Source organism: Erpetoichthys calabaricus, chromosome 17 (assembly GCF_900747795.2).
Source record: "Erpetoichthys calabaricus chromosome 17, fErpCal1.3, whole genome shotgun sequence".
NCBI classification, from domain to species: domain Eukaryota; kingdom Metazoa; phylum Chordata; class Cladistia; order Polypteriformes; family Polypteridae; genus Erpetoichthys; species Erpetoichthys calabaricus.
The window spans coordinates 92,307,075-92,332,088 of record NC_041410.2 but is presented as its reverse complement, the minus strand read 5'-3'; the positions used below and the strand labels follow the sequence as shown (position 1 = coordinate 92,332,088).

Genomic DNA, 25,014 nt, shown 5'->3' with positions numbered 1-25,014 from the left:
AGTATACCATAATACTGCAATTACCGTATACACTCATGTATAAGTTGGGTCTTGAAACCCGAAAAATCGATCATAAAATTAGACCCCGACTTTTTTTTTTATATCTTCTTGCTTCCTTTAATCTCACATCAGTTTCTCAGGTGCATTGAAGTTTGTTGCAGCAGCGCAGTTACCAATTTCTTTTGCTAATTCAACGACATTTAATTTAAAACCATCTTCATATTTTCTTCTGATCGAACGCTCCATTGTAGATAAGGGATGCTCTTTCGATAAAGGTGTGAGATACAAAAACACAAATCACTGCAATTGCCGCTTCGGAATAGTTTGGGTATTACCGTGTGGTCATGTAGGCACAATACATAGAAAAAAATAAAAAAGGCCGTGTGCTTCGAGGTGACTCTCTCAGGTGGGTGTCAATACATCATAATCTCTTGGACCAATAGCGTGAGTTTTCCGCATTCGACTTATATGACTGACGTTATAAAATACCAGAAGTTATACGTTAAAATCAACTCCTGACTTATATGCGAGTATATATGGTAGTTATAAATTCTTCTCGTCAATTGCTATTGTAATGACCTGTTTTATGATCAGAAAGATCAGCATCAGAGCAGTAAATAATTACTGAATATTATGGGATAGTTCGGGTAAGGTGGTTCCTAGGGGTGCAAAGCCTACTGACTCTCATGTCTGAATTTTCTTTTTTTACTGGCAAGCAAAAGTATGGGAACATATGACTGAAAGGTGCACCTTGTTCCCCAAATGTGTCTCATTACATGGAATAGCTAGCTCTGAATGTGAAGTTTTGGTTTTAGCCTTGGGTTTCACCTGTGAAGACTGCATTTGTTGTTGATAAACCAACATGAAGGCCACAGAAATGTCTATGAGAGAAAAGCAAGCCATTCTGAAGTGGAGTCAAGAGGGGGAAGAAAAATTGATCATTGCACAAATATGGCGGAAGGCCAATGCACGCTCAAAAGAGAACGATCTTTTGTATTCAGGTGACACGACTACACTTCTGATCCACTCAGGCCTGCTGAAGACCAGTGTCAGGTGATGCTGCCACTTCTGGGTATTTCAAGTGTAGCTCCTAACTAGTGGAACAAGCTGCCCACATTCATTTGCAACTGGGGCGCCTTGGATGTGTGCTAAAAAGCGTTTGAAGACCCTCTTCTTTGGCGGATTTCCATCTAACTGATGATGCCTTTGTTCAGTTTTTGTAACTTACGAATTGTAACTCGATGGCATTTTGCTCTGAGCTCGTCACCTGTGATGGTCAATTCGTCCCGTCACATTTGTTCCCAAACAGTCTCGCAGCCTGACAGGCTCTCAGTTATGTTGACCTCTTTTGTAAGTCACTTTGGATACAAGCAAATAAAGTAAAGGTCTATAAAAAAAAAGACATAGTGAATATTTTTTCATTGAAACATTAGAGACTCTCAAAACCTGAGAGGATGAGGAAAGGAAAAGCGGGTAAGTGTGCTGTACTCTTCATGTCAAGACTGAATTGGGAATGAGGAGACGAGCTGTTGTGCTCTGTTCTCCACTACACCGAGAGTCATATGACAGACTAAAAACTACTACTTGTGAAAAAAACCATACTTCAAAATATGAGAGTATATAATACAAAATATAACTGAAGCCAAGAATTAGTAGTTAAAAAGGGAAAAATAAGGAACGTACTTGTGACTTCCTGTAGAAAATCCAGACATGGCCGGGTTGCACCTGATATACTCACAGACACAGCAAGTGGGGTCTGTCCCTCATAATTTCGGGTATTAGTGTCTGCCCCATAGGTGTACAACATCTGAGCACAAAGAACGTCATCTTGAGAGCAGATAAGTGCAAGGGTGTCTGGCCATCTTCTAAACGGCCGAGATTCGTGTCTGCCCCTCGTTGGAGAAACATGCGGCAGTACGAGTGGTTGCCTTTGATCACGGCATAGCGCAGCAGAAAGCCATTCTGGATATCGATGTTGGCATTGTGGTCCAAGAGGATTTTCACACAGCTGGAGCGTTCCCTGATAATGGCCAGCTGAAGCGGCGTAGTGCCTTTATCACTAAGCGGATCGACCTCGGCCTTGAACTCCAGCAGGAGCCTGACAAACGAGTCTCTTCCGTAGTGGGCTGCAACGTGAAGGGGAGTCCAACCGTCATTGCTTTTGGCATTAATAATGTCACTTCGGTACTCGGATTCCAACATCAAGCGCGGCAATCCGTGCCCGGCCGTGCATGGCAGCATAATGCAGAGCGGTGAAGCCTCCAATTAAGTCTTTCACTGTAGGATCAGCTAAACAGAGGGGAACGACAAGACAAGAAAAAGGAGAGAAATCATTAGCTGTATTTAAATGAAAAGTGAAGTTGAACAGATAAAGACAATGAAAAGCAAAGAGGAAAAAAAAATCACTTTCTGAAGAGTAGATCTTTACATAAAAGGGTCAATCTGTCTGGTATATAGTTCTGCTATAAACAGGCTTCAATGTTCTTGTCCTAATAGGCTACACTAGAGGTCCCAAGTTCAGTTCTGGGGTATGGCTGCTTGTGGATGCAGGTTTTCATTCCAACTTGCTTCACAAATTAATGGTTTAGTTTCACTTCTAAATGGTCCAATTGTTTAGTATTTTCCTGGTCTAATTATGCACTCCGACACATGCTCTAATATAATTTACATTAATACAAAAATTCAGAAATTTGTACTCTTTAAAATGTTTATCTATGGTGTTTACTCCTGTAATTGTTTCCAAATATTGACATTAGTGAGCAGTGCAGACATGGGTATAAATGACACTCAATACTTGGGTATGGAGCGACTTCTGAGTAAACTTCACTTCAATGGTCAGCACATATAAAAAGAGCAAAAGATTAAAAAAGCAACAAAAAGAATACTGTTGTAAAAGGCGCTATATAGCGCCTGACCCGGCACCGACTGACACAAGAGGCACGTGTAAAAACACACAAGCACTTTTATTTTTCTTCAGCTGGAGGGCATGTCTTCCCCGTAATCCCTCCAGCCACAACACTGTCCCAAAAGCACTAAAGGCAACACAAAACACTTCTCCTCTGTCACCACCACTCCTCCCAGGCAACCTCGTCCTCTTCCTCCAGATTCTGGCTCCTGAGTGGTGGATGCTGGCCCTTTTTATAGCCCACCAGGAAGTGCTCCAGCTGCTTGATCACCGGTTGCCAATTGCACTTCCGGGCGGGGCTGTAGAGGTGTCCATGTTGGCTCTGGAATCCATGCAGCACCCCCTGGCGGCCACCCCAGATCCCCACGGGGTTGTGGAGAACTCCATTTCCCATGGAGCCCTGCGGGAAACTGAGGCACCAATGTCACCCAAGGAGGCTGCCACCAAGCATCCCGGGGGAGGTACTGAGGAGCCCATGGCTTCTCCCCCGGAACATATGCAGTAGGGGTGTCCCGGCCGGGTCCCCGTTACACCGTATATACTTGCGTATAAGTCGGGTCTTGAAACCTGAAAAATTGATCATAAAAATCAGACCCTGACTTATACGACCTTCTCTCTTTTTTTTTTTTTTTTACATCTTCTTGCCTCCTCCAATCTCGCTTCAGTTTTTCAGACGCATCGAATTTTGTTGCAGCAGCGCACTTACCAATTTCTTTCGCCACTTCAACGACGCTTAATTTAAAACCAGCTTCATATTTTCTTCTGATCGAACGCTCCATCGTAGATAAGGGATGCTCTTACGATAAAGGTGTATGAGGGTGTGAGATACAAAAAAAACACAAATCAGTGCAAACGTCGCTTCAGAATAGTTCGGGTATTACTGTGTGGTCACACGGGCACAATTAATAGCAGAAAAGGCCGTGTGCTTAGTGCTTACTCTCTCAGGTGGGTGTTAGCATATCGTAACCTATTGGACCAATAGTGTAAGTTTTCCTCTTTCGACATATGACCGACATTATAAAATAATGGAAATTAACGGTAAAAATCAATCTGCAGGAGAACTTAAACGCGAGTATATACGGTAATTCTTGTCACACATACACATGCAAATGCTTGATACATCTCTCTATTATAAAAAAAATCTTGGAAGGCGGCGATACGTGACAATTTGATGTCAAGCGAGACAAGGCAGTGAGACAAAAGGACAGCTGCTGTACAGGTTTTTTAAATGATCGACGGGCCACGGGACAAGCAGAATGCACAGCTTGGCAACAGCAGCACATCCGACTGCATCTCCTTAGCGTACGTTCAGCCCCCCCCCCCCCCATCACAATGTGAGTGGCAGAGGGGCAAAGTGGCTGGATCAAAAAGCAGCCTGGGGGTTTGGGGAGGGTTGAGCAAAGCGAGCAGGGGGCAAAGCCCCCTAGTTTTCCTAAAATTCTAACTTCGTTTTGTAATTTCTGGATTGACACACAAAAATGGTAGAAATTAGGAAATAAAGTTGTTTAATAAAAGGCATGGGTCCAGTTATAAACAGAAGGTGCTTGGGATGGACACCTGCAGTTCAGGTGGTCCGCAGGACTGAACTTATGCACCGCTTTGCCAAGCCCTGTATTACCAAGTAGCACGCAAATGAATGCAACATGAAGTAGCGCCTCTGCTCAAACATTCAGTATCATTTGCACTCGTGTCTGCACTTTTAGTCACCAATTGTCAATATCTGTATACAATTTAAGGAGCAAACTCCCCAGAAATGAGGTGAACTGAAATAAAAATGGAAAAAGAAAGTTATATGTTAAAAGCTATGACAATGTGAGAAGTCAAGCAAAATGACGCCTTTTATTGGCTAACTAAAAAGATTACAATATGCAAGCTTTCACGAGGCAACTCAGGCTCCTTCTTCAGGAGAAGACGTAATCTGACGTGATGTGAAGAAGAGGCCCGAGTTGCCTCGAAAGCTTCCATATTGTAATCTTTTTAGTTAGCCAATAGAAGGCGTCATTTTGCTTGACTTCTCACTTCACCCATAATGGTTAACACGGTACAACACCCTAGTACAAAAGCTATGACAAAGAAAATAAACTTCTGAAATTGTTCTAAATACAAACGTCACACTAGAAAATATTCATGAATGCAGGATAAGAAAAGACAAAAGGCCAGCTAAACAATTAGATTGAGGAGGCACAAGTGGGACTCCCCCGATTTGTGAAACTGACTGAAATGAATGGCCATAGCCAAAGTGGGACCTCAGGACTGAACTTGGGAACTTCCGGGTTGACACAATCGTTTTTTTGAAGTTCCTACAATAGTTTGATGGACATTTATTAACATACTTCACAGAAAATAAAATCGTCCTCCATCCGTAAGGTACAGTTCTGTCACCTCTGGCTACAAATATAACAGCAAGTCCTGTTACTTGCAGAAATTCTCAGATGAGTCCGCACTTATGGGGCGTATTGATAAAGGGGGTGAGGCAGAGGAGAGGAGTCAGGGGGAGGACTCTGTTTATTGGAGCAGAAAGAATTTGTTGGCATCTTAACATCAGTAAAACCAGGAAACTGCTTATTGACTTTCCATGCACCAAACAGCCTCTATGTCTGTTCACTGTTCAAGGAGTGGATGTAAGGGGTGGTCCACTCCTACAAGTACTTGGGGGTCCACATTAATGACAGGCTGGATATGGTCTTGGAGCACAGAGGGACTATAGAGGAAAGGGCAGAGCAGGCCCTATTTTTTTTTGTTTGGAGACTCCTTTAACGTGGGAAGTGACATTCTTCACATCTTTTACAACGCTGTAATGGCTACAGTGATTTTCTCCGCTGTGGTATGCTGGGCTGGTAATATCACATCAAGAGAGGCCCACCGAATTAACGGGCTAATTAAAAGGGCAAGCTCAGTTATAGTACGCACTCTGGACCTCCCAGAAGTCTTAGCAAAGGAGAGAATGAAAACAAACTGAGTGCCATTATGAACAACGCTGCACCTCCTCTCTCTGACACAATAACACTGAGTCTTCGAGCCAACTAATTATTAAGCAGAAGTGTGTCATGAAACATGAGTGGGTGGGGGGGTCCTTTATAGCAACAGCAATGCACCTGCATAACGCCTCACTGGGAGTGGGACAGCCAAGTCAGAAGTTTTCTTTCTTTTTAATTTTCTTGCTCTATAGTCATTCTGGCATGTGTATATATATTTATGGATTTACTTATCTAACTATTTTTATGTGTACTTATTTATTTATTTTTGAGCAAGCCCCTTTTCCATCTCCTTGTTCCAAAAATAAATTTAATATATGGTTCCCAGATAGGGGACGTGGCAGATATTAAACTGAGAAGAACAGATACTACACTTGACCTTAGCCAAAAGGCTGAGAAGCCTTTTATAGAGCTTCTGTAAAAGGCCAAATTTCTCCCTGGGGACAAATAAAATTCTATCCATCTGATCAAAACTCCCGTAACATAGCCCAGACTTGCAAATGGCCAGTTAGATCACTGCAGCACTGGGCAAAAGGCAGGAATCGGCGCTTGGGCACAAACAGCCATAACTTACACTTACCAGGCTAACCCCTTTAACACGGGCACCTTTATAATGTGGGAGCTAAACCAGAGAAAAAGTCACGCAGACACGGGGAAAATACGAAAAACACCCCTCACAGTAAATTACCAGGATGGGTTTTGAACACAGTCTACTGGTGCTGTGAAGCAGCAGCATCCAGATCACCACGTTTTATCACAAATAAATATGTTTCAAAATATAATATATACACAAAACTATTACGTTTTAACATGAAATCATAAAAAAAATCCCTAAATCTCACAGAAGTCTGTGCCTGAGATCAAAAATGAGCTTTATTATCTTCATCATATCAGCTACATGATAGTCATCCTCATGTAACCTTATAACAATAATAAAAGAATAGTTAAATAAAGAGAAGGCCATCAACCCGTAAACCTAAGAAAATGCATCAATTTTTAAGACAAGTGCTGCCATCTACTGGTACAAATTTTTCGACAGCTCATCATTGTTAATACAAATTTCTTTCTTTTTTTTTTTTAAATATACAAAACACACAAACTAACTCACTTTTTCCACATTTATTTTATTCCAGATATGCTGCAGATAACCCCAGGGCCATTAACTGACTGACAAGGCGCTACATTCACTTTTTTGTATGGTGTGGGTGAACGAACATACATAAAACATATTTTTCCCCAACACAATAAGGCGATTTGCAACAGTGTCCTGTTCTGGTAACAAAATCGGAGCAATTTATTGCACTCGTATTACAATGAGGGTACCTGCCAAGAATGATTCCGTTAATACAAAGCATAGGTGGTACTGTTTCACTCCCAAAACCCCCTTGCAGCATAATGAAACTGCTACACAGCATCCCCCTCCAACCAATAGCCAATCAAGATGAAGGGGATTCAAGGCACTCACTGCTTAATGGGGAACCCCCAACCCCAGTTGTCAATTGTGTGTTCTACCTTAATGACGCTTCACGGAGGACAACCCACCCCTCTCAGCTCTGAATGAATTAATCCATTTGGAAGCTGCACATACTGTATGTTGTTCAAATCCACTCAGGGTTTTAAAAACAACAACAAAAAAAATTCATAGGTGGCATCATGCTGCCACTCAAAGTTTCAGACCTGTGTAAAAAATACAAGTATGGTGAATAGACTTAACCAGACACACAATGTAAATATTCACCTAGCTACACATAGCTGGGTTATATCCTACAGTGTATACAGTGGGTTATGAAAAGAATCCCCCCCTTTGAAATATTCCCATTTTGCTTGCTTTACAGCCTTAAATGAAAACACGCAAACCAGTATTTTTTCCAGGTTTACTTACTCAATGCAATCTATAACATCCATCCATCCATTGTCCAACCCGCTGAATCCGAACACAGGGTCACAGGGGTCCGCTGGAGCCAATCCCAGCCAACACAGGGCACAAGGCAGGAACCAATCCCGGGCAGGGTGCCAACCCACCGCAGGACACACACAAACACACCCACACACCAAGCACACACTAGGGCCAATTTAGAATCGCCAATCCACCTAACCTGCATGTCTTTGGACTGTGGGAGGAAACCGGAGCGCCCGGAGGAAACCCACGCAGATACGGGGGAGAACATGCAAACTCCACGCAGGGAGGACCCGGGAAGCGAACCCAGGTCCCCAGGTCTCCCAGCAGTGCTACCCACTGCGCCACCGTGCCGCCATCTATAACATCCAAGTGAAAGATATCACAGCTACAGTTCAGAAGAATTTTAAAAAATAAGAAATACTGACATTGATAAAGGATCCCCCCCCCCCCCCCCCCCCCCCCCCCCAAACTCAATCAGGTGTAAGTGCCCACCATTTCCATTGCAGACCCTGGTTACTGGCTTCCTTCCCCCTGTGCTCAATTGTAATGAGTGTGATTAGTGAAGCTGTTCCTGGAGCATTCATTCCCTTCCTTGGTAGTGTAACTGACAGCAAACAACTGACTGTGGGTAGTAAGCCACTTTCAAAAGATCTCAAGGATAGAGTTGTGGACAGACATAAGGCAAGAGATGGAGACAAACAAATCTCAAAGGCTTTATCAATCCCAAGGAGCACAGTAAAGTCTATCATAAAGAAGTGGCAAGCGTTTGGTACTACTAGGACCCTCCCTGGATCTGGCCAGCTGTCGAAATTGAATGGAAGAGCAAGGAGGAAACTGGTATGAGAGGCTACCAAGAGGCCAATGGCCACTTTGAAGGAGTTACAGGATTTGATGGCAAAGAGTGGTCATTAATGGTGTGCATGTGACAACAATTTCACAAGTGCTCCACAATTGTGACTTGTTCGGAAGGGTTGTAAGGAAAAAGCCACTTCTCAAGAAAGGCCACATTGAGGCTCGTTTGAGCTTTGCCAGAATGCACCTTGAAGATTCTGATACCAAGTGGAAAAAAGTCTTATGGTCAAAATCAAACTATTTGGCCTCAATACCAAACGGTAAACCAGTGCAGCTCACCATCCACAACACACCATACCTACAGTACAGCATGGAGGGGGCAGCTTCCTGTTGTGGGGGGCCTGGGGCTCTCGTTAGGGTAGCAGGAAAAATGGATGGGCAAAATACAATCAAATTCTGGATGAAAACCTGCTACCCAATGCCAGAAAGTTGACGATGGGCAGAATGTTCACCCTTCAACACGACAACGACATGAAACACACAGCAAAACTGACCACATAGTGGCTGAAGGAGAAAAAAAAATGTCCTGATGTGGTCAGTCAGAGCCCAGAGCTAAAGCACACTGAAAATCTGTGGAAAGACTGGAAGATAGCAGTCCACCAATGCTCACCATCTTGAACAGTTAAACTGTAAAGAAGAGTGGGGGGAAAATATTACTCAAGCTAGGTGTGCAAAGCTGATAGAGAAGACTCCCAACAGACTCAAGGCTGTCATTAAAGCAAAAGGGGGTTCAACAAAATGACACTGACATTGGGGGGTGGTCCTTTATTAATCTCAGTAGGTCTTGTTTTTGATTTTTATAATTTTTCTAAACTGTAGCTATGATATCTTTCACTTGAATGTTAGAGGTTGCATTGAGTAAGTAAAGTTAGGAAGAAATATTTTTTGTGTGTGTTTTCATTTAAGGCTGTAAAGCAAAATAAAATGGGAATATTTCAAAGTGGGGGGGGGGATTCTTTTCTATACCCCCTGTATCTGGGTTATATCCCACAGTGTATAAAGGACGTTGTATCTAGTAAGAGCCTCCTATGTAAAAAGGCAAGATTAAAGAAAATGATCCCACCTCCATGTTCCAGAAATACCCGGACACATCGCTCTTTCCCTCGTGCAGCGGAGAAGTGAAGTAGGGTCCAACCATTGGCATCTCGGCCGTTGGGAGAGTACCCCTGCTCCAACATCTTACGCACCGTGTGAACATCTCCTGCTGCTACAGCGGCCTGAATTTGTAGTTCTTCTTGCAGCTCGGGGTTCCTTCTACAGTGATGGTGTAGCATCCTTGTACGTCTTGTTAGGGGAGATGCATCAGGATACGAAGAAGATTCATTAACTTAAGAAGAAAAATAATAATAAAAAAAAGACATTAATACTTCAGAGATCATTGAAGTTGTTACCACTGCTTGGTAAAACAAGGCCAATTAATCAGCGCCACAATCATATTGCATAGTACTGTTTGTCAATAGCTTGTCATTCACTTTTTGGAGTTAGTTTATCAATAGGATTATTAAAATAAGTGCAGTATATATCTTGACATGCTGGAGATTATAATTTTTACTTTCTTTATATTACAGTGCAACAACAGGAGACCTGTGTCTTTATCTTATGAAATTCCTAAGTCATGGAACAGTTTCCATTTGGGCATGACTAGAGAGTTTTATATGATAACGGCACACTGCACGAATACACTTGACTTGAGCATTCCTAGTTTTCATCCTCTTTCTCTGTACGTTTACCATTAGTTTACTCGGAGGCTGATGCACTTGGCCCGTTTCTTCTCTTCTTCCGTCAGCACCTTTTTGCGCTTAAGCTGATTAAGTCAGAGTTTGTGTTGCAATTACTTAGTAAGTTTTCTTTAATTTTTCACTCTTCAATCTGCCTCAAGAATGATTTAAGATATGAAGCAGGTAGGGGAAGTGACGGCGAAGGTGGTGGGGATGAGAACGGCGCACGTACAAATGTGCTGCACGGCCTCCCTGCTGCCCCGAGTTGATTCTACAATAAAATAAAATAAAAAGAGGAATAACCTTGGAGGTAAATCATCACCCCGAAAGTGGATCGTAGATGTCACGTAGTATATGTGTACCAAATTTCAGGTCAATAGGTCAAACGGTAAGCTGCCACATTTTGTCATAAAGAATATACTCTCTGGTCACTGGTCTTGTTCGTTCTAGCTACTCTCATGCGATCAGCGTCTCTTTGTTGTCACTGGATGGCATTTTGCTCTTTGTTGTCACTGGATGGCGTTTTGCTCGGTCTCATTTGCCTTTGCAATTCTGGCACAGTTTGACCACTGATTGCCGATGTCGATTAGCCCCTTCCTCAGTCTCATTTGCTCTTACGATTCTCTTTCACTCTGTGTTAGCCTGTCGTAAATGCTCAGTGCGCTCTTCATAGTTTTCATATTCTTGCTCTGCACGTTTAGCATTCGTTTGCTCAGAGGTTGATGCGCTTGCTGCTTCCTGAGCTGCTCTTCTTTTCTTCTCCACCCTAGCGGCCCGCTGCTTCTCTTCTTTAGTCGGCATCTTTTCACATTAAAACTGAGGAAGTCAGTGTTTGTGTTGCAATTTCTCAGTACTGTATCTTTAATTTTTCATTTAAGCTGGGACTTAAGTCTTCAATCTGCCTCAAGAATGATTTAAGATATGAAGAGGTAGGGGAAGTGACAGCGAAGGTGGTAGAGATGAGAACGGCGCCCATACACATGCGCTACACAGCCACCCTGCTGTGCGCTGCCGAGAGTTGATTCTACAATAAAATAAAAATAAAAAGAGGAATAACCTTGGAGGGCAATCATCACCCCAATAGTAGATGTCACGTAGTATATGTGTACCAAGTTTCACATCAATAGTTCAAACGGTTTGCGAGCTACAAGTGATTTAAAATCCTGGACAGACAAACGGACAGCCACGGTAGCATATTATATATAAAGATACCGCACAGTTAATACTTCTTAATGTTGTAAAAGTAAACGTTTAAGCGCATTCTGAGCAAAGTCATTCAAAGGTCTTGCCCAAAGGTGGGACATAAAAGCACTTTCAGGTTTGCCTACCATACCACTAAAATGACTGACTGTTAAGCAATGCAAAGACTTTGAAGTTGTATTCTGTTCACCTCACAATATGGAAAGGCTGCCAATAGAATGACAGACAATTACAAAACAATTCTTACCTGGGACAGTCGTCTCTCATTTATACATTACCTAACTCGCAATTTTAAATTCAAGTACAAAACAAACAATGCCAGCCTAAGTACACCAAAAAGCAAGTGAGAGGAAGATAGAATTCTAAAAGAATGGTTCTTGACAATGTGCGAGCCTCTTTTGAATTTTATAACTAATTGTGGAGTGCCCAGCAGATTACTTTCTCCAGGGATGCTGCTGACCGGTGATTTTGGTTTTTCTCTCCTCTTTGGTCAAGTGGCCACAGTTCAATGAAAAAGTTAATGAACAGATACTGTTAGGATCCACTTACGCTAATCAGTTTGGACCTGCTTTCTGATTCTGTGTGTTTAAACAAACTTTATATGTGTACTTATTATGTGATTAGTAATTGCATTTATCTCTGAACTCTGGTCTCTGGAAGGTTGCAAGTTCATATCCTGTTACTGCCAGAAGGGATCCTACTTGGTTGGGCCCTTATCCTGAAAATTGCTCCAGTGTACAAATTATTTTTTATTTTTTGGCTATTTTATACATCTCTTTCTATATATCTATATATATATAAAATTCTTCTCGTGTTTGAAACGGAAATTACGTATGACCACGCGATAGGGAAGTTACGTATGACCACAAAACATATTCTAATACAGGAACTAATCACTTCGTTTGTGGACGCCATTTTAATATCATCTTTACGAATTGTTATTATTTATGTGAGAGTTATTTTACCGATTGTTGAAAAGAAGTAAACACAAACACGCTGATCTATCCCATGGAAGTGCACCCCGCGTCGCCCTCTCCCAGCCCTCCTCTCTGGACTATAGCGCTGAGCTGTCCGCCGCCAGGCACGTTCTGACAGAGAAGTTTTATTTATTTGTCCACGTGACAGTTGCGGAAACTACCACATTGTAACTTTTTTTAGTTGGCAGTACTTGATAGTAGAAGAGATGAGGAAAACAGCTTTGCATCTTTCTACTTTTTAACTGCGGCGAGCTGTAAACAATGTGCGTGAGAACAAAGTGGACGCTGGGAGGCGCGGAATGTCGGGCTGCTCTGCGGGGTCGAGAACTTCGCAGTTTCGGGCAGCATCCTCTCTTCTCGCACTGTTTGTGACACTTCAAGTGCCCCGTCGGCTCCTGGGAGAGTGAAAATCTTTGCGAATGAGTGTAATCGGCGCCATCGAAGCAGGACACTGTTTGTAAATTACCCTGCACTACTACTTATGGACTGTCCCTTAAGGTGAGTTCGGGTCACTGAAAACCTGCAACATTCAAGGTTCCTGATGAATTATTTTAAGAAGTAAATCACAGGCATGTAGTGCAAGGTTGTCAGGCAGAAATTTGGACGATCACATAGAAAATGTGATTTCTATACCACAGCGGTCATGTAGCGCCTTTCACAAGGGATCTACTACCGAGAGATAATCCAAATATGTTTTAGCTGTCGTTAGTACTACTTATCTGTTGTGTTATAGCGCCTTTAAAATGTAGTTTACCCCAAACCACTCCAGTAGTGCTCAATGTATCTTTACTTCTTAAATGTTAATGTTTTACTGTTTAATAACTTATAGACTACATTTTATTTTTTTTTCCCCTTGCACTCAGTGAGCGAAGCCACTGGGTAATCAACTAGTTATAATATATATATATATATATAAAAAAATCCAACATCTGTCTGTCTGCTTTTCAAGAGAGAACTACTTAACAGATTTAGATCGGCTGTTTTGCTGTAATTTGCTTGAACATTCCAGTTGATTTTGCGACTTTTCTCATCGCACTTAGTATCATAGTTCGCTTACAGTAGCGATTTATTTGCACGAATCCGAGAGAGACGCGGCGGGGCCCTCCCGACTCATGCGTCAGCCTCGGGACGCATCTTACATCTGCTTAGCTAGCGAATTAGAGAACTACTTAATGGATTTAGATCAGGTTTTTTTCTAGAATATTTCTTGAACATTCCGTTTGATTTTGCGCGCTAAGAATCATAGTTCGCTTGCAGGAGTGATATATTTGCTGTAATCCGAGACAGAGGTCGCAGGGTGAGGGGGGGAAGTGTGACGTCAGGAGTGGGGAGTTGGGCAGGGCCATCCTCACTGTCCTGTTTCACTTCTACGAGGGTGGAGCCACGGGGCATGGCTAGTGTATGTGTGTATATATATTTGCAGCTGGGAGATCTGGTAGGGGTTGAAAGCTCAGGAATAAAAACTACTTTATGATACATGATTCATTTTTTCTCCCTTTGTGGATCTCCAGCTGCAAATATGCAAACCGTATCACAGACCTTCTCTTCCATACGTATATATATATATATATATATATATATATATATATATATATATATATATATATATGTATACACACACACACACACACTGTATATAAATAAACTTGTACAAGATGACAGCAATTTTTCAAGAAAATGAATTGGGACGTGGGACACAGAGAATCCATAAATCACACATGATTGTAACAAGGGAGACAATAATTAAATAACACAGCTCGGGACATGTAGCCAGAATCGTGGCAAGAGAACAGAGTGGAAAGTCAAAAGCCAAGACAGGTACAAGAAATCCCGAGACATAAATTGTAATTAAAGGGTAGAAAAAGAAAATTGTTTTAACCAGTATATTAAAAAAATTTACAATATGAAATGATGGCAAGTATATTTCTTTTTCATGAATTCAAAAAGACGACAGAAAGTTATTATAGTCATTATAGTATAAAAAGTGTAACAGCGCATACAATACCAAGTTATCTATTTATATAATGAAACACTAAGCTCTGTGCGTCCCGTTCCTCAGAGCAATCCGATTGGCCAGTTTGGCTTTGGTGTGATTGGCCAGTTTGGCTTTGGTGAGGTTTATTTTAAAAAGACAAGAAATCTAAATGTAGCTTGAGTAACATCAACTTTTTAGGCCTCAGAATTTTACTATGTGGGTGACATTTTGGTGTAGTTTGATTTTACTGTAATCCCCGGTGAGCATTAGATCTTCTACTTACCAAGTGTGAATCAAGTGGGATAAGGATCAAAGCCTTTAATTCTGAAGATGTGACTTCCAGAAGTACACGGCTTGCTTTCTGTAGGCGACAGTGGAAAGGCTCTTATCTCCAGAGAGGAATTTAAGTAGTTCTTGACAAGTGTTAAGGAGAGCCTGAAATTAACTAACGGACTAGTGCATCATTAGTAGTAATACTGCCACCATTCTACCATACACTGGTATTAACTGATATTCATTTTTTAGACAAAGGTCTCAACGTAACATTTAATCTATGCGCACATCCTTACTCATGGTCGAAAAAAAGAAAAAAAATTCTGTCGTTTTAAAACAATAAGATCATGGGTACCAGAGACTCCTATGCAGGGTTTTTTGAGCTCACTATAGACAGACACTTTTTTGTTCTCAAGTGTTACTAACACTTTACAGAAGCTTGGGAGAAAGAGAGAGGAAAAAAATATTTATATAAATGGATATATATTTCAGGGGTGGCCAAAAGTAGGTTTACAGGTGTAACATGCAAAAAACAGGCAGGTTATGATTATTGCAATAGCTTTACAAAGAACAAATCAAATCATAAAAATAAATACAGTAATAAATAAAAAAAAATACAAGAATAAACTTGCATACTCACAACTGTAAACCTAATTTTGCCCACCCCTAAAAAAAAAAAAAAATTATATATATATATATATATATATATATATATATATATATATAAATCTGCTCTATTAATAAAAACACTAAGGGTTGTGTGTCCAGTCCCTCGGAGCAATCTGATTGGCTACTTTGGCTTAGGTGTGATTGGTCAGTTTGGCTTTGGTGGTGCAAAGAAATAGGAAGTTTAAGTGTGAGACGCATGAAGAGTAAGTAGTAAAGGTGCATGCCGAGAGAGAGTCGCCTTCAAAGACAGAGTATAAAACCAGAGAGGGAGACAGAGAGAGAGAGACAAAGGAAAGGCACCTCGAAAATAATAACAGAGTCTGAGAAGCGGGCATTTTGGGAAGACGCTTTGGAAAAGCGGTGCCAGTTAAGAGACATCCACGCATGCAAATACAGAGGAAAAGGTGCTGAAAGTACACTTCGGGCAAGAGCAAATGTTTTCAAACTATTCTATTAGCAGTCTTGGACAGGTACCATGGCTAGTACTTAAATAAAAAAAAAAAACTTTTAATGCCTGTCATGTGAACACAGTACAATTAAATTTTTATTTGGATATCCGGCATGGGTGATTGACACTGTATAATACAAACAAGGAGTATAACACGGTCTAACAAATTCAACATCAGACAGAAGATACAAAAATCACACACAATGTCCGCTAATGGAGATGTCACTCCGAGCGGCTCGAGCAGCCTTGCGACTCGAGGATAAAAGCTGTCCTCCCTGAAATCAGTGGTACAAGTGTTGGTAGTATTGAACTGGGGATGGTAAAGGTCTAAGACTGTTTAAGGCTCTGTGTGTGTCATATACGTTCTGAACAAGACACAGCAGCGTGCCAGTATTATTCTGTGTGGACTTCACTACCCTCTGTAGTTCTATGTGCTCCTAAGATAAACGCAAGTCGTACCACAATTTCCTTTCAAATCTGCTTAACTTGAAAGACTAAGCGAGGTTTACTTACCTTGGCAGTGACATTCATGTCTCTGGTGACTTTTCCTATGAATGTCAGTAGACGGATTGGGAGAACATGGGGGGTCATGAGGTCGCTGGAAAGTGGTGTGTGGCGCTCCCGATATCTGCAAAAGGATGAAGGTCCAAGTCTTTAGAGTCCTGGTGCTTCCTGTCTTGCTATATGGTTGCGAGACATGGACGCTATCCAGTGACCGGAGACTTAGACTGGACTCTTTTGGTACTGTGTCTCTCCGGAAAATCCTTGGGTACCGTTGGTTTGAGTCCCGAATGACGTACATGACCTGCATTGTGAGTTACGGCACTACGGCCATGTGGCGCATTTCCCAGAGGGTGATCCAGCTCGTAAGATCCTCATTGTTGGGGACCCGAGTTGGCTGGACCAGGCCAAGGGGTCGTCCACGTAACACCTGGACTGCGGCAGATAGAGGGTCATTTCCGGACGGTTGGACTGGACCGCGTGTCTACCTGGGGGGATGCCAACCGGGATCCTGAGTCGTTTCATCGTGTAGTGGGTGCAGCAATGCACTGTACTAGTGCCTGCTCCCCAACGTGACTTGAAAGACTAAATAGAGATGTCTTGCTTGACCTGTGTCTCATAAGAAAAATTTCCTGTCTTATTTATGATACACACAGACAACACAACTCTACCATCTTTCTGGAGTCTATATAAAAGGAGAAACAGGATAAGCTATTAAACTATGGAGAACTGCATATACCAACACCTACACTTAATTAAAAGCATACCATTATTTAAAAGCAAAAAAAAAAAAAAAAAAAAACCTTCACATCACCTTGATTTGGGTTTTCATGTACAACAAAGGTTTATTCAAACACAATGCAAAGTGACCTGGTATCTTCATAAAGAAAGCAGAAATGTGGGAACAAAAATGACAATTTGTTCCAAAGTGTTCTTTGTGCGTTTCTACCCATTGTGTGACTCCAGCTCATCATCTACAAGGTCAAATGGAGCAAAAAAAAAAAAAATAGAGTATAACCACAAGTCCAATACTTTTTATTATTAAATTACTATTTGGCTGAGCTCTTTATCCATGGTGATTTAAAACATCTAAGAGATACAGTGCATCAGGAAAGTATTCACAGCGCATCACTTTTTCCACATTTTGTTATGTTACAGCCTTATTCCAAAATGGATTAAATTAATTTTTTTCCTCAGAATTCTACACACAACACCCCATAATGACAACGTGAAAAAAGTTTACTTTAGGTTTTTGCAAATTTATTAAAAATAAAAAAATTGAGAAAGCACATGTACATAAGTATTCACAGCCTTTGCCATGAAGCTCCAAATTGAGCTCAGGTGCATCCTGTTTCCTCTGATCATCCTTGAGATGTTTCTGCAGCTTCATTGGAGTCCATTTGTGGTAAATTCAGTTGATTGGACATGATTTGGAAAGGCACACACCTGTCTATATAAGGTCACACAGTTGACAGTTCATGTCAGAGCACAAACCAAGCATGAAGTCAAAGGAATTGTCTGTGGACCTCCAAGACAGGATTGTCTTGAGGCACAAATCCGGGGAAGGTTACAGAAAAATTTCTGCTGCTTTGAAGGTCCCAATGAGCACAGTGGCCTCCATCATCCGTAAGTGGAAGAAGTTCGAAACCACCAGGACTCTTCCTAGAGCTGGCCGGCCATCTAAACTGAGCGATCGGGGGAGAAGGGCCTTCGTCAGGGAGGTGACCAAGAACCCGATGGTCACTCTGTCAGAGCTCCAGAGGTCCTCTGTGGAGAGAGGAGAACCTTCCAGAAGGACAACCATCTCTGCAGCAATCCACCAATCAGGCCTGTATGGTATGCTCCAGAGCGTTCTTGACCTTAGACAGGGGTGACAGTTCGTCTTTCAGCAGGACAATGACCCTAAGCACACAGCCAAGATATCAAAGGAGTGGCTTCAGGACAACTCTGTGAATGTCCCAGCCAGAGCCAATTGAATCCGATTGAACATCTCTGGAGAGATCTTAAAATGGCTGTGCACCAACGCTTCCCATCCAACCTGATGGAGCTTGAGAGGTGTTGCAAAGAGGAATGGGCGAAACTGGCCAAGGATAGGTGTGCCAAGCTTGTGGCATCATATTCAAAAAGACTTGAGGCTGTAATTGCTGCCAAAGGTGCATCGACAAAGTATTGAGCAAAGGCTGTGAATACTTTTGTACATGGGATTTCTCAGTTTTTTTATTTTTAATAAATTTGCAAAAACCTCAAGTAAACGTTTTTCACGTTGTCATTATGGGGTGTTGTGTGTAGAATTCTGAAGAAAAAAATGAATTTAATCCATTTTGGAATAAGGCTGTAACATAACAAAATGCGGAAAAAGTGATGCACTGTGAATACTTTCCGGATGCACTGTACAATCGATTCCATTACTTTCGTTCCATTACTTTCGCTCTTCCAATTGGGGCACAGGCAAGTGAAGTGACCTGCTCACGGTCATGCAGTGTAACCAGTGGGATTTGAACCCAGAACCCTCAGGGTTTCAAGTTCAAAGCCTTAAACACTACACCATACAGCCCAGCTACTTTAGAGATATTTTACTTTGCTGTCTGGGGAAAAAAAGCTACAGCTCATATGGGAGTTGAAAAGAAAAGGCTAGAAATTGAAAATTACTCGGTAAGCGTTAACGGATAGGAGCTGATACAACACAACATGTTTGTGATGGTGCAGGAGAAGTTCAAACATGCACAGTGCAGCAGTCTGCCATTAGTCTAGGAAGCCAAGGTTAAATGAACATGGACACCCCACTGTGGGATTGCAGCGTTGTTGAACAATCCACTGTAGTGAAGGCTTCTTTGGGCAGAGAGAGTGAAATCTGCATAAATTCACAGAAGGAGGTTGGTTTGTGCTGACCAGTAAGCTGTTTGGGTACCCATCTGGGGGCAAACTTTACGGTAGGTACCCCAAATCATTATGCTCTATGGCAGGTGCAGATCCACAGTGGATATCCAAATGTGCAGCAACAGTGGACAATGTTGACCGACAGAGAAGACTGTCGGTCTTCTCTGATGAAGGAGTTTGCTATGTCGATGTGGGCTTGTGTGTGCAATGTTGGTGGTCGACCAGATCGAGCTTGGTTGGTTATACTTGTTCTTCCTGCTTTAAACCTTTCTACCCATTCAGGAACTTTTTGTTGAGTCCAACTATTTTGAACTTCAGCGGGTTTCACTTGCAATAGCATGATGTTTAATGAAAGTGTAATCCCACAGCAGAGTGTCCATGTTCAGTTGACCTTAGCTTCAACTAGACCAGGGGTCCTCAATCACAGTGGCTGCAGGTTTTTGTTCAAACGTGGTTGTTTAATTAGAAAGCAATTCTTGCCAATAATTTAATTTCATGGCTCGTTAGTGCTTTAACTCTGCTATGTCAGGTAATTCTCATATCCTTGATTTTCTTCCCCTTTCTAAGGATATCATCCAAATGATTTGAAGGCTAAAATGGGTAAGTAATTCTCAGTCCTTCACTTTTTTCTCTTCACTTTCCTTCCAAGTATTTAATTAAACCCAATAGTGCATGATAAATACACACAGGTGTAAATGGTAACAAGCTAAATGGAGAAATGCTGGTTTCTTTTGTCATTTGCATCTTATTGCTAATTAGGAGCAATTAAAAACCAAGAATACCGCTGTTTACGACTAAAATAAGCAATAAGGGTTCAAAATCTTAACGAGCGAGACAACTAAAGTGAAGCAGAAGTGTTACTTGAGCAATAAGCGCTTCTTATTAAGCAATTGGGTTGGAGCAAAAACTTGCAGCCACTGCGGCCCGCCAGAACCATGATCGAGGACCCCAGAACTAGACTAATGGCAGAATATCGCAATGTGCGTTTTCGATCTACCCATAAGCCATTGGAAGTGTGTTATATTGTGGCAGTGTCTAGATCCCCTTGTGGTTACCGTATAATTTTCAAATCGTCTTTATTTTTTGATTTACCCTCATATTTTCAGACTCCTCTCTACTAATAACACTGGCTCTGGAAGCAGACTTCATGATTTGTGATGACGTCTTTAGAACTCAGGAGCAGTGGCACAGGACCGATCACAGATTAGTGTGGGGATGCCTGCATTATGGGAAGTGTATATCAAATATTTGTACCAGTGGTCACAAGATTTGTTTCAATGGAGCTTTGTGATGCAGGAAAGAAAAATAGTGATTGCTTGTGTTGCCTACGTGCACACGGGAGGCAGTCTATGGGCTTAACTAAAGGTAAGACGCCGGGGTCAGAGTTTGACGAAGCATGCTAATGTCTTTTTACCCTCCTCTTCAGACTTCCAGAAGGAAAGACCAACCAAATCCCAACCAGGTTCCACTTCCATCTCCAGACCATGCCCTTCTGCGCCCCACTGGACCCTCCTCTTCCTTCCCAGCACCTATAAAGCCAGTCAGTCCCATTCTGGACCCAGCATTTTGTGACTGCTCTATGGAGAATTCACTTGATACTGAACCACAATATATATGGGGTGGAACTTCAAACATTTTTCCTGTTATTGTGTTTTCTTTCACTCTTGCAAGTTTCTAAGAACCTTATGCAATGTACCCCATCTTCTTAATTATTTCAGCTGACAAGAGTGGCCAATGTGAGGCCTCGTTGTGGAAGGAGTTTCTAATATGTCAGAAAGTGTAGATGGAAGATCACCTAAGTAGCTATCAGCAAGGGTTGGTATAGGCAGATTCAAAAAAGGCAACTGTCAGGGAGCAAAAAGCAGAATCTCACTCACCCTCCTCGAACTGGCAGTGCAGGAACCATCTGGAGGAACAGGTTCTATGTATCTAGATACTTTATTTTATTGTAGAATCAACTCTCGGCAGCGCATAGCAGGGCGGCCGTGCGGTGCATGCGTATGGGCGCCGTTCTCATTCTCTACCACCTTCGCTAATCATTCTTGTGGCAGATTGAAGACTTAAGTTAAAAAAAAAAATTAAAGAAAACGTACTAAGTAATTGCAACACAAAAACTAATTAATCAGTTTTTAACGTGAAAAGATGCCAACGAAAGGAGAAGCAGCGGGCCGCTAGGGTGGAGTAAAGAAGAGCTGCTCAGGAAGCAGCAAGTGCATCAACCTCTGAGCAAACGAATGCTAAACGTACAGAGAAAGAGGATGAATACTAGGAATGCTCAAGTCAAGTGTATTCAGGCCGTTACTGGTATATATATATTATTGAATATTTGTGTTTCTTTTCATTTTCCAATATATCCATGTTTGATTTTACATATCTGTTTACTGTTTTCTGATTATCTCGTCGTGTCCGGAAAAAATAAGACAACTTGTAAGGAGTACGGCTTGTTATTAGAGCAAGAAATCTCAGGTAATCCAAGGAATAAGTCTTGGTAGTGAGTGTAGTGGCCGGTCTGGGTAAGGGGTCGGCCGTTACAACTTGCTGGAGTGTTGTGGACGGATGGAGAGAGAGGTGGAGGTGGGGGGGGTGTATTTTTGTTTGGGATTGCTTGTGTAACCTTTTGGAGAAAACCTATGTGAAGAGTTTGATAATAATTATAATAATAATAATAATAAAAAAAAACTCTGTTTTAAACTTTTGACTGTATTTGTGTTAGTTGTGTCCAGGAATTGGGGGTCGGTGCCACCAATACCGACTATGGGTAGTTATCAGTGGGTGGACTAGTATCGGAGAATCCCCACATTTGTTAATTACCCTAAGTTCTTGTCTATAAGCCGCGGCTTATCTAAGGAAAAAAGTTGTGAAAATGAAAAAATAGAATATCGGCTTATACATAAGTCCGGCTTATACATCCATCGCGGGGGTTGCGTTCCACAGCCACCCGCGAAATAAGAAAATCCGCAAAGTAGAAACCATATGTTTATATGGTTATTTTTATATTGTCATGCTTGGGTCACAGATTTGCGCAGAAACACAGGAGGTTGTAGAGAGACAGGAATGTTATTCAAACACTGCAAACAAACATTTGTCTCTTTTTCAAAAGTTTAAACTGTGCTCCATGACAAGACAGAGATGACAGTTCCGTCTCACAATTAAAAGAATGCAAACATATCTTCCTCTTCAAAGGAGTGAAGCAAACAAATCAATATGTCTGTTTGGCTTGTAAGTATACGAAGCACCGCGGCACAAAGCTGTTGAAGGCGGCAGCTCACACCCCCTCCGTCAGGAGCAGGGAGAGAGACAGAGTTTGTTTTTCAGTCAAAAATCAGTACGTGCCCTTCGAGCTTTTAAGTATGCGAAGCACTGTGCAGCATGTCTTTTCAGGAATCAGCTTTACAAAAGATAGCAACGTGAAGATAATCTTTCAGCATTTTTAGACGAGCGTCCATATCGTCTAGGTGTGCGAACAGCCCCCCTGCTCAATCCCCATACGTCAGGATCACAGATAGTCAGCGCAAGAGAGACAGAGAAAAGTAAGCTGGGTAGCTTCTCAGCCATCTGCCAATAGCGTCCCTTGTATGAAATCAACTGGGCAAACCAACTGAGGAAGCATGTACCAGAAATTAAAAGACCCATTGTCCGCAGAAATCCGCGAACCAGCAAAAAATCCGCAATATATATATAAATATGCTTACATATGAAATCACAATTTAAATGACCGCTACGCGCGCGTGTTGACTCGGCGACGCCCAGAGCAGAAAGAACGCGCTCCGGCCGCTCCAACCGCGCCATGCGGGGAGTGAGAGAGACGCCAATATCTCACACTCTCTCCCCCCTTAAAGAAATTAAATGGGTGCGAGTGAGACCACTGACCTCCCTCCCTTCTATTAGTTATAGGTTATAGTACGTTCGGCTTATCCATGAGTCCGGCTTATCTATGATACGATTTTATTTTAAAAATTCGTATGATTTTTGGTCTCCGGCTTATACATGAGTCCGGCTTATAGACAAGAACCTAGGGTAAATATATTTTTAACTGCGGTGGGCTGGCGCCCTGCCCGGGGTTTGTTTCCTGCCTTGCGCCCTGTGTTGGCTGGGATTGGCTCCAGCAGACCCCCGTGACCCTGCAGTTAGGATATAGCGGGTTGGATAATGGATGGATATATTTTTAAAATGTAATGCTAAGAAGCATCTCTGGGGGTCTTTTCTGCCCACTGCTATCAGGCAATTCAAGTTAGGTTAGAGGAGACAATCCTGCTACTCAAATCAGTGCTTCCACCTGATGTATTCATTACGTTTGTTTTTATTTATTTATCGATTGGCTGTATTATCTGTCATGTGATTCTGTATTCTTGTTTCTTTTTTTTTTTACATTTCTGCTGCACGTTTATCTAATCCAGGGATGGGCAATGTCAGTCCTGGAGGGCCGCAGGTTTTTGTTCCAATCCAATTTCTTAATGAGATGTTAATTATTGCTGATGAAGAACTTACAGCTCAAGTGACATTTTGATGCTTCATTCTAGTGGTCTCTCTCTTGTTAATTGCTTATTTCAGTCTTACACAGCTGCACTCACGGTTTTTATTAGCAACTAGCCGTTCCCCACAGCTCTGCCTGCGTAGTAGTGAAACTGGACAAACTTTAAAAACCAATAAACAAAAAGGTATCGCTAGCTAAGTGGAGGCAAGTTACGCTCCAAAACACTGAGGTAGACCGACATCCCACTCCTGACGTCATGCTTCCCGCTCCCCTTGGACTGCAGCCTCTGTCTCGGATTAGCGCAAACATATCGCTCCTGCAACTGAACTATGATTCTTAGATCGATGACAGAAGTCACAAAATTAACCAGGATGTTCAAGAAAATTCTAGAAAAAAACCCGATCTAAATCCTTTAAGTAGTTCTTTCGAGAAAAGCGGACAGACAAATGTTGGATTTTATATACTAGCTGTTCCCCAAGGCTCCGCCCGCGTAGTAGTGAAATAGGACAACCTTTAAAAATCAATAAACAAACAGGTATCACTAGCTAAGCGGAGGCAAACAACGCTGCTGCAACGTGGCTTGAGGTAGAGCGACTCGAATGGAGGCTGGTGTGTGAGTGAGGAGGGCCCTGTCCAGCTCCCCACTCCTGATGTCATGCTTTCCCCTTCCCTCAGCCTCTGTCTCAGATCAGTGCGAATATATCGCTCCTGCAAGTGAACTATGATTCTTAGCTCGATGACAGAAGTCACAATATCAACTGGAATGTTCCAGCAAATTCTAGAAAAAAGCCCGATCTAAATCCGTTAAGTAGTTCTCTCATTTGCTAGCTAAGCAGAGGTAAGGGACACCCCAAGACTGGTGTGCGAGTAAGGAGGGCCCTGCCCCCTCCCCTCGGTCCGCTGCGTCTCTCTCAGATTCGTGCAAATAAATCAGCACTGCAAGCGAACTATGATACTTTGAGTGATGAGAGAAGTCACAAGATCAACCAGAATGCTCAAGCAAATTCTAGAAAAAAGCCCAATCTAAATCTGATAAGTAGTTCTCTCTTTTGCTAATTAAGTGGAGGTAAGGCCCTGCCCCCCCTCCATCGGCCCGCAGCCTCTCTCTCGGATTAGCACGAATAAATCACTCCTACAAGTGAGCTATGATACTTGGCGTGATGTGAGAAGTCGCAAAATCAACCGGAATGTTCAAGCAAATTCTAGAAAAAAAAAACCCAATCTAAATCAGTAGTAAAGTAGTTTTCTCATGAAAAATGGACAGACAGAC

General features: G+C 42.1%; 1 protein-coding gene and 1 non-coding gene across 2 annotated transcripts in view; both read right to left on the bottom strand.

Moving 5' to 3' along the window:
• Window positions 1-25,014, bottom strand: part of asb7 (ankyrin repeat and SOCS box containing 7) — a 59,468-nt gene that overhangs the window by 21,206 nt on the left and 13,248 nt on the right. Inside the window, 4 exon segments of the mRNA XM_028822802.2 lie at window positions 1,684-1,830; window positions 1,833-2,208; window positions 2,210-2,289; window positions 9,696-9,959. Of these exon segments, the coding sequence (XP_028678635.2) occupies window positions 1,684-1,830; window positions 1,833-2,208; window positions 2,210-2,289; window positions 9,696-9,906 (814 nt within the window). The 5' untranslated portion in view covers window positions 9,907-9,959.
• LOC114668281 (U2 spliceosomal RNA) lies at window positions 6,101-6,284 on the bottom strand. The gene has a single exon (XR_003718868.1). It is a non-coding gene; the product is annotated as a U2 spliceosomal RNA (small nuclear RNA).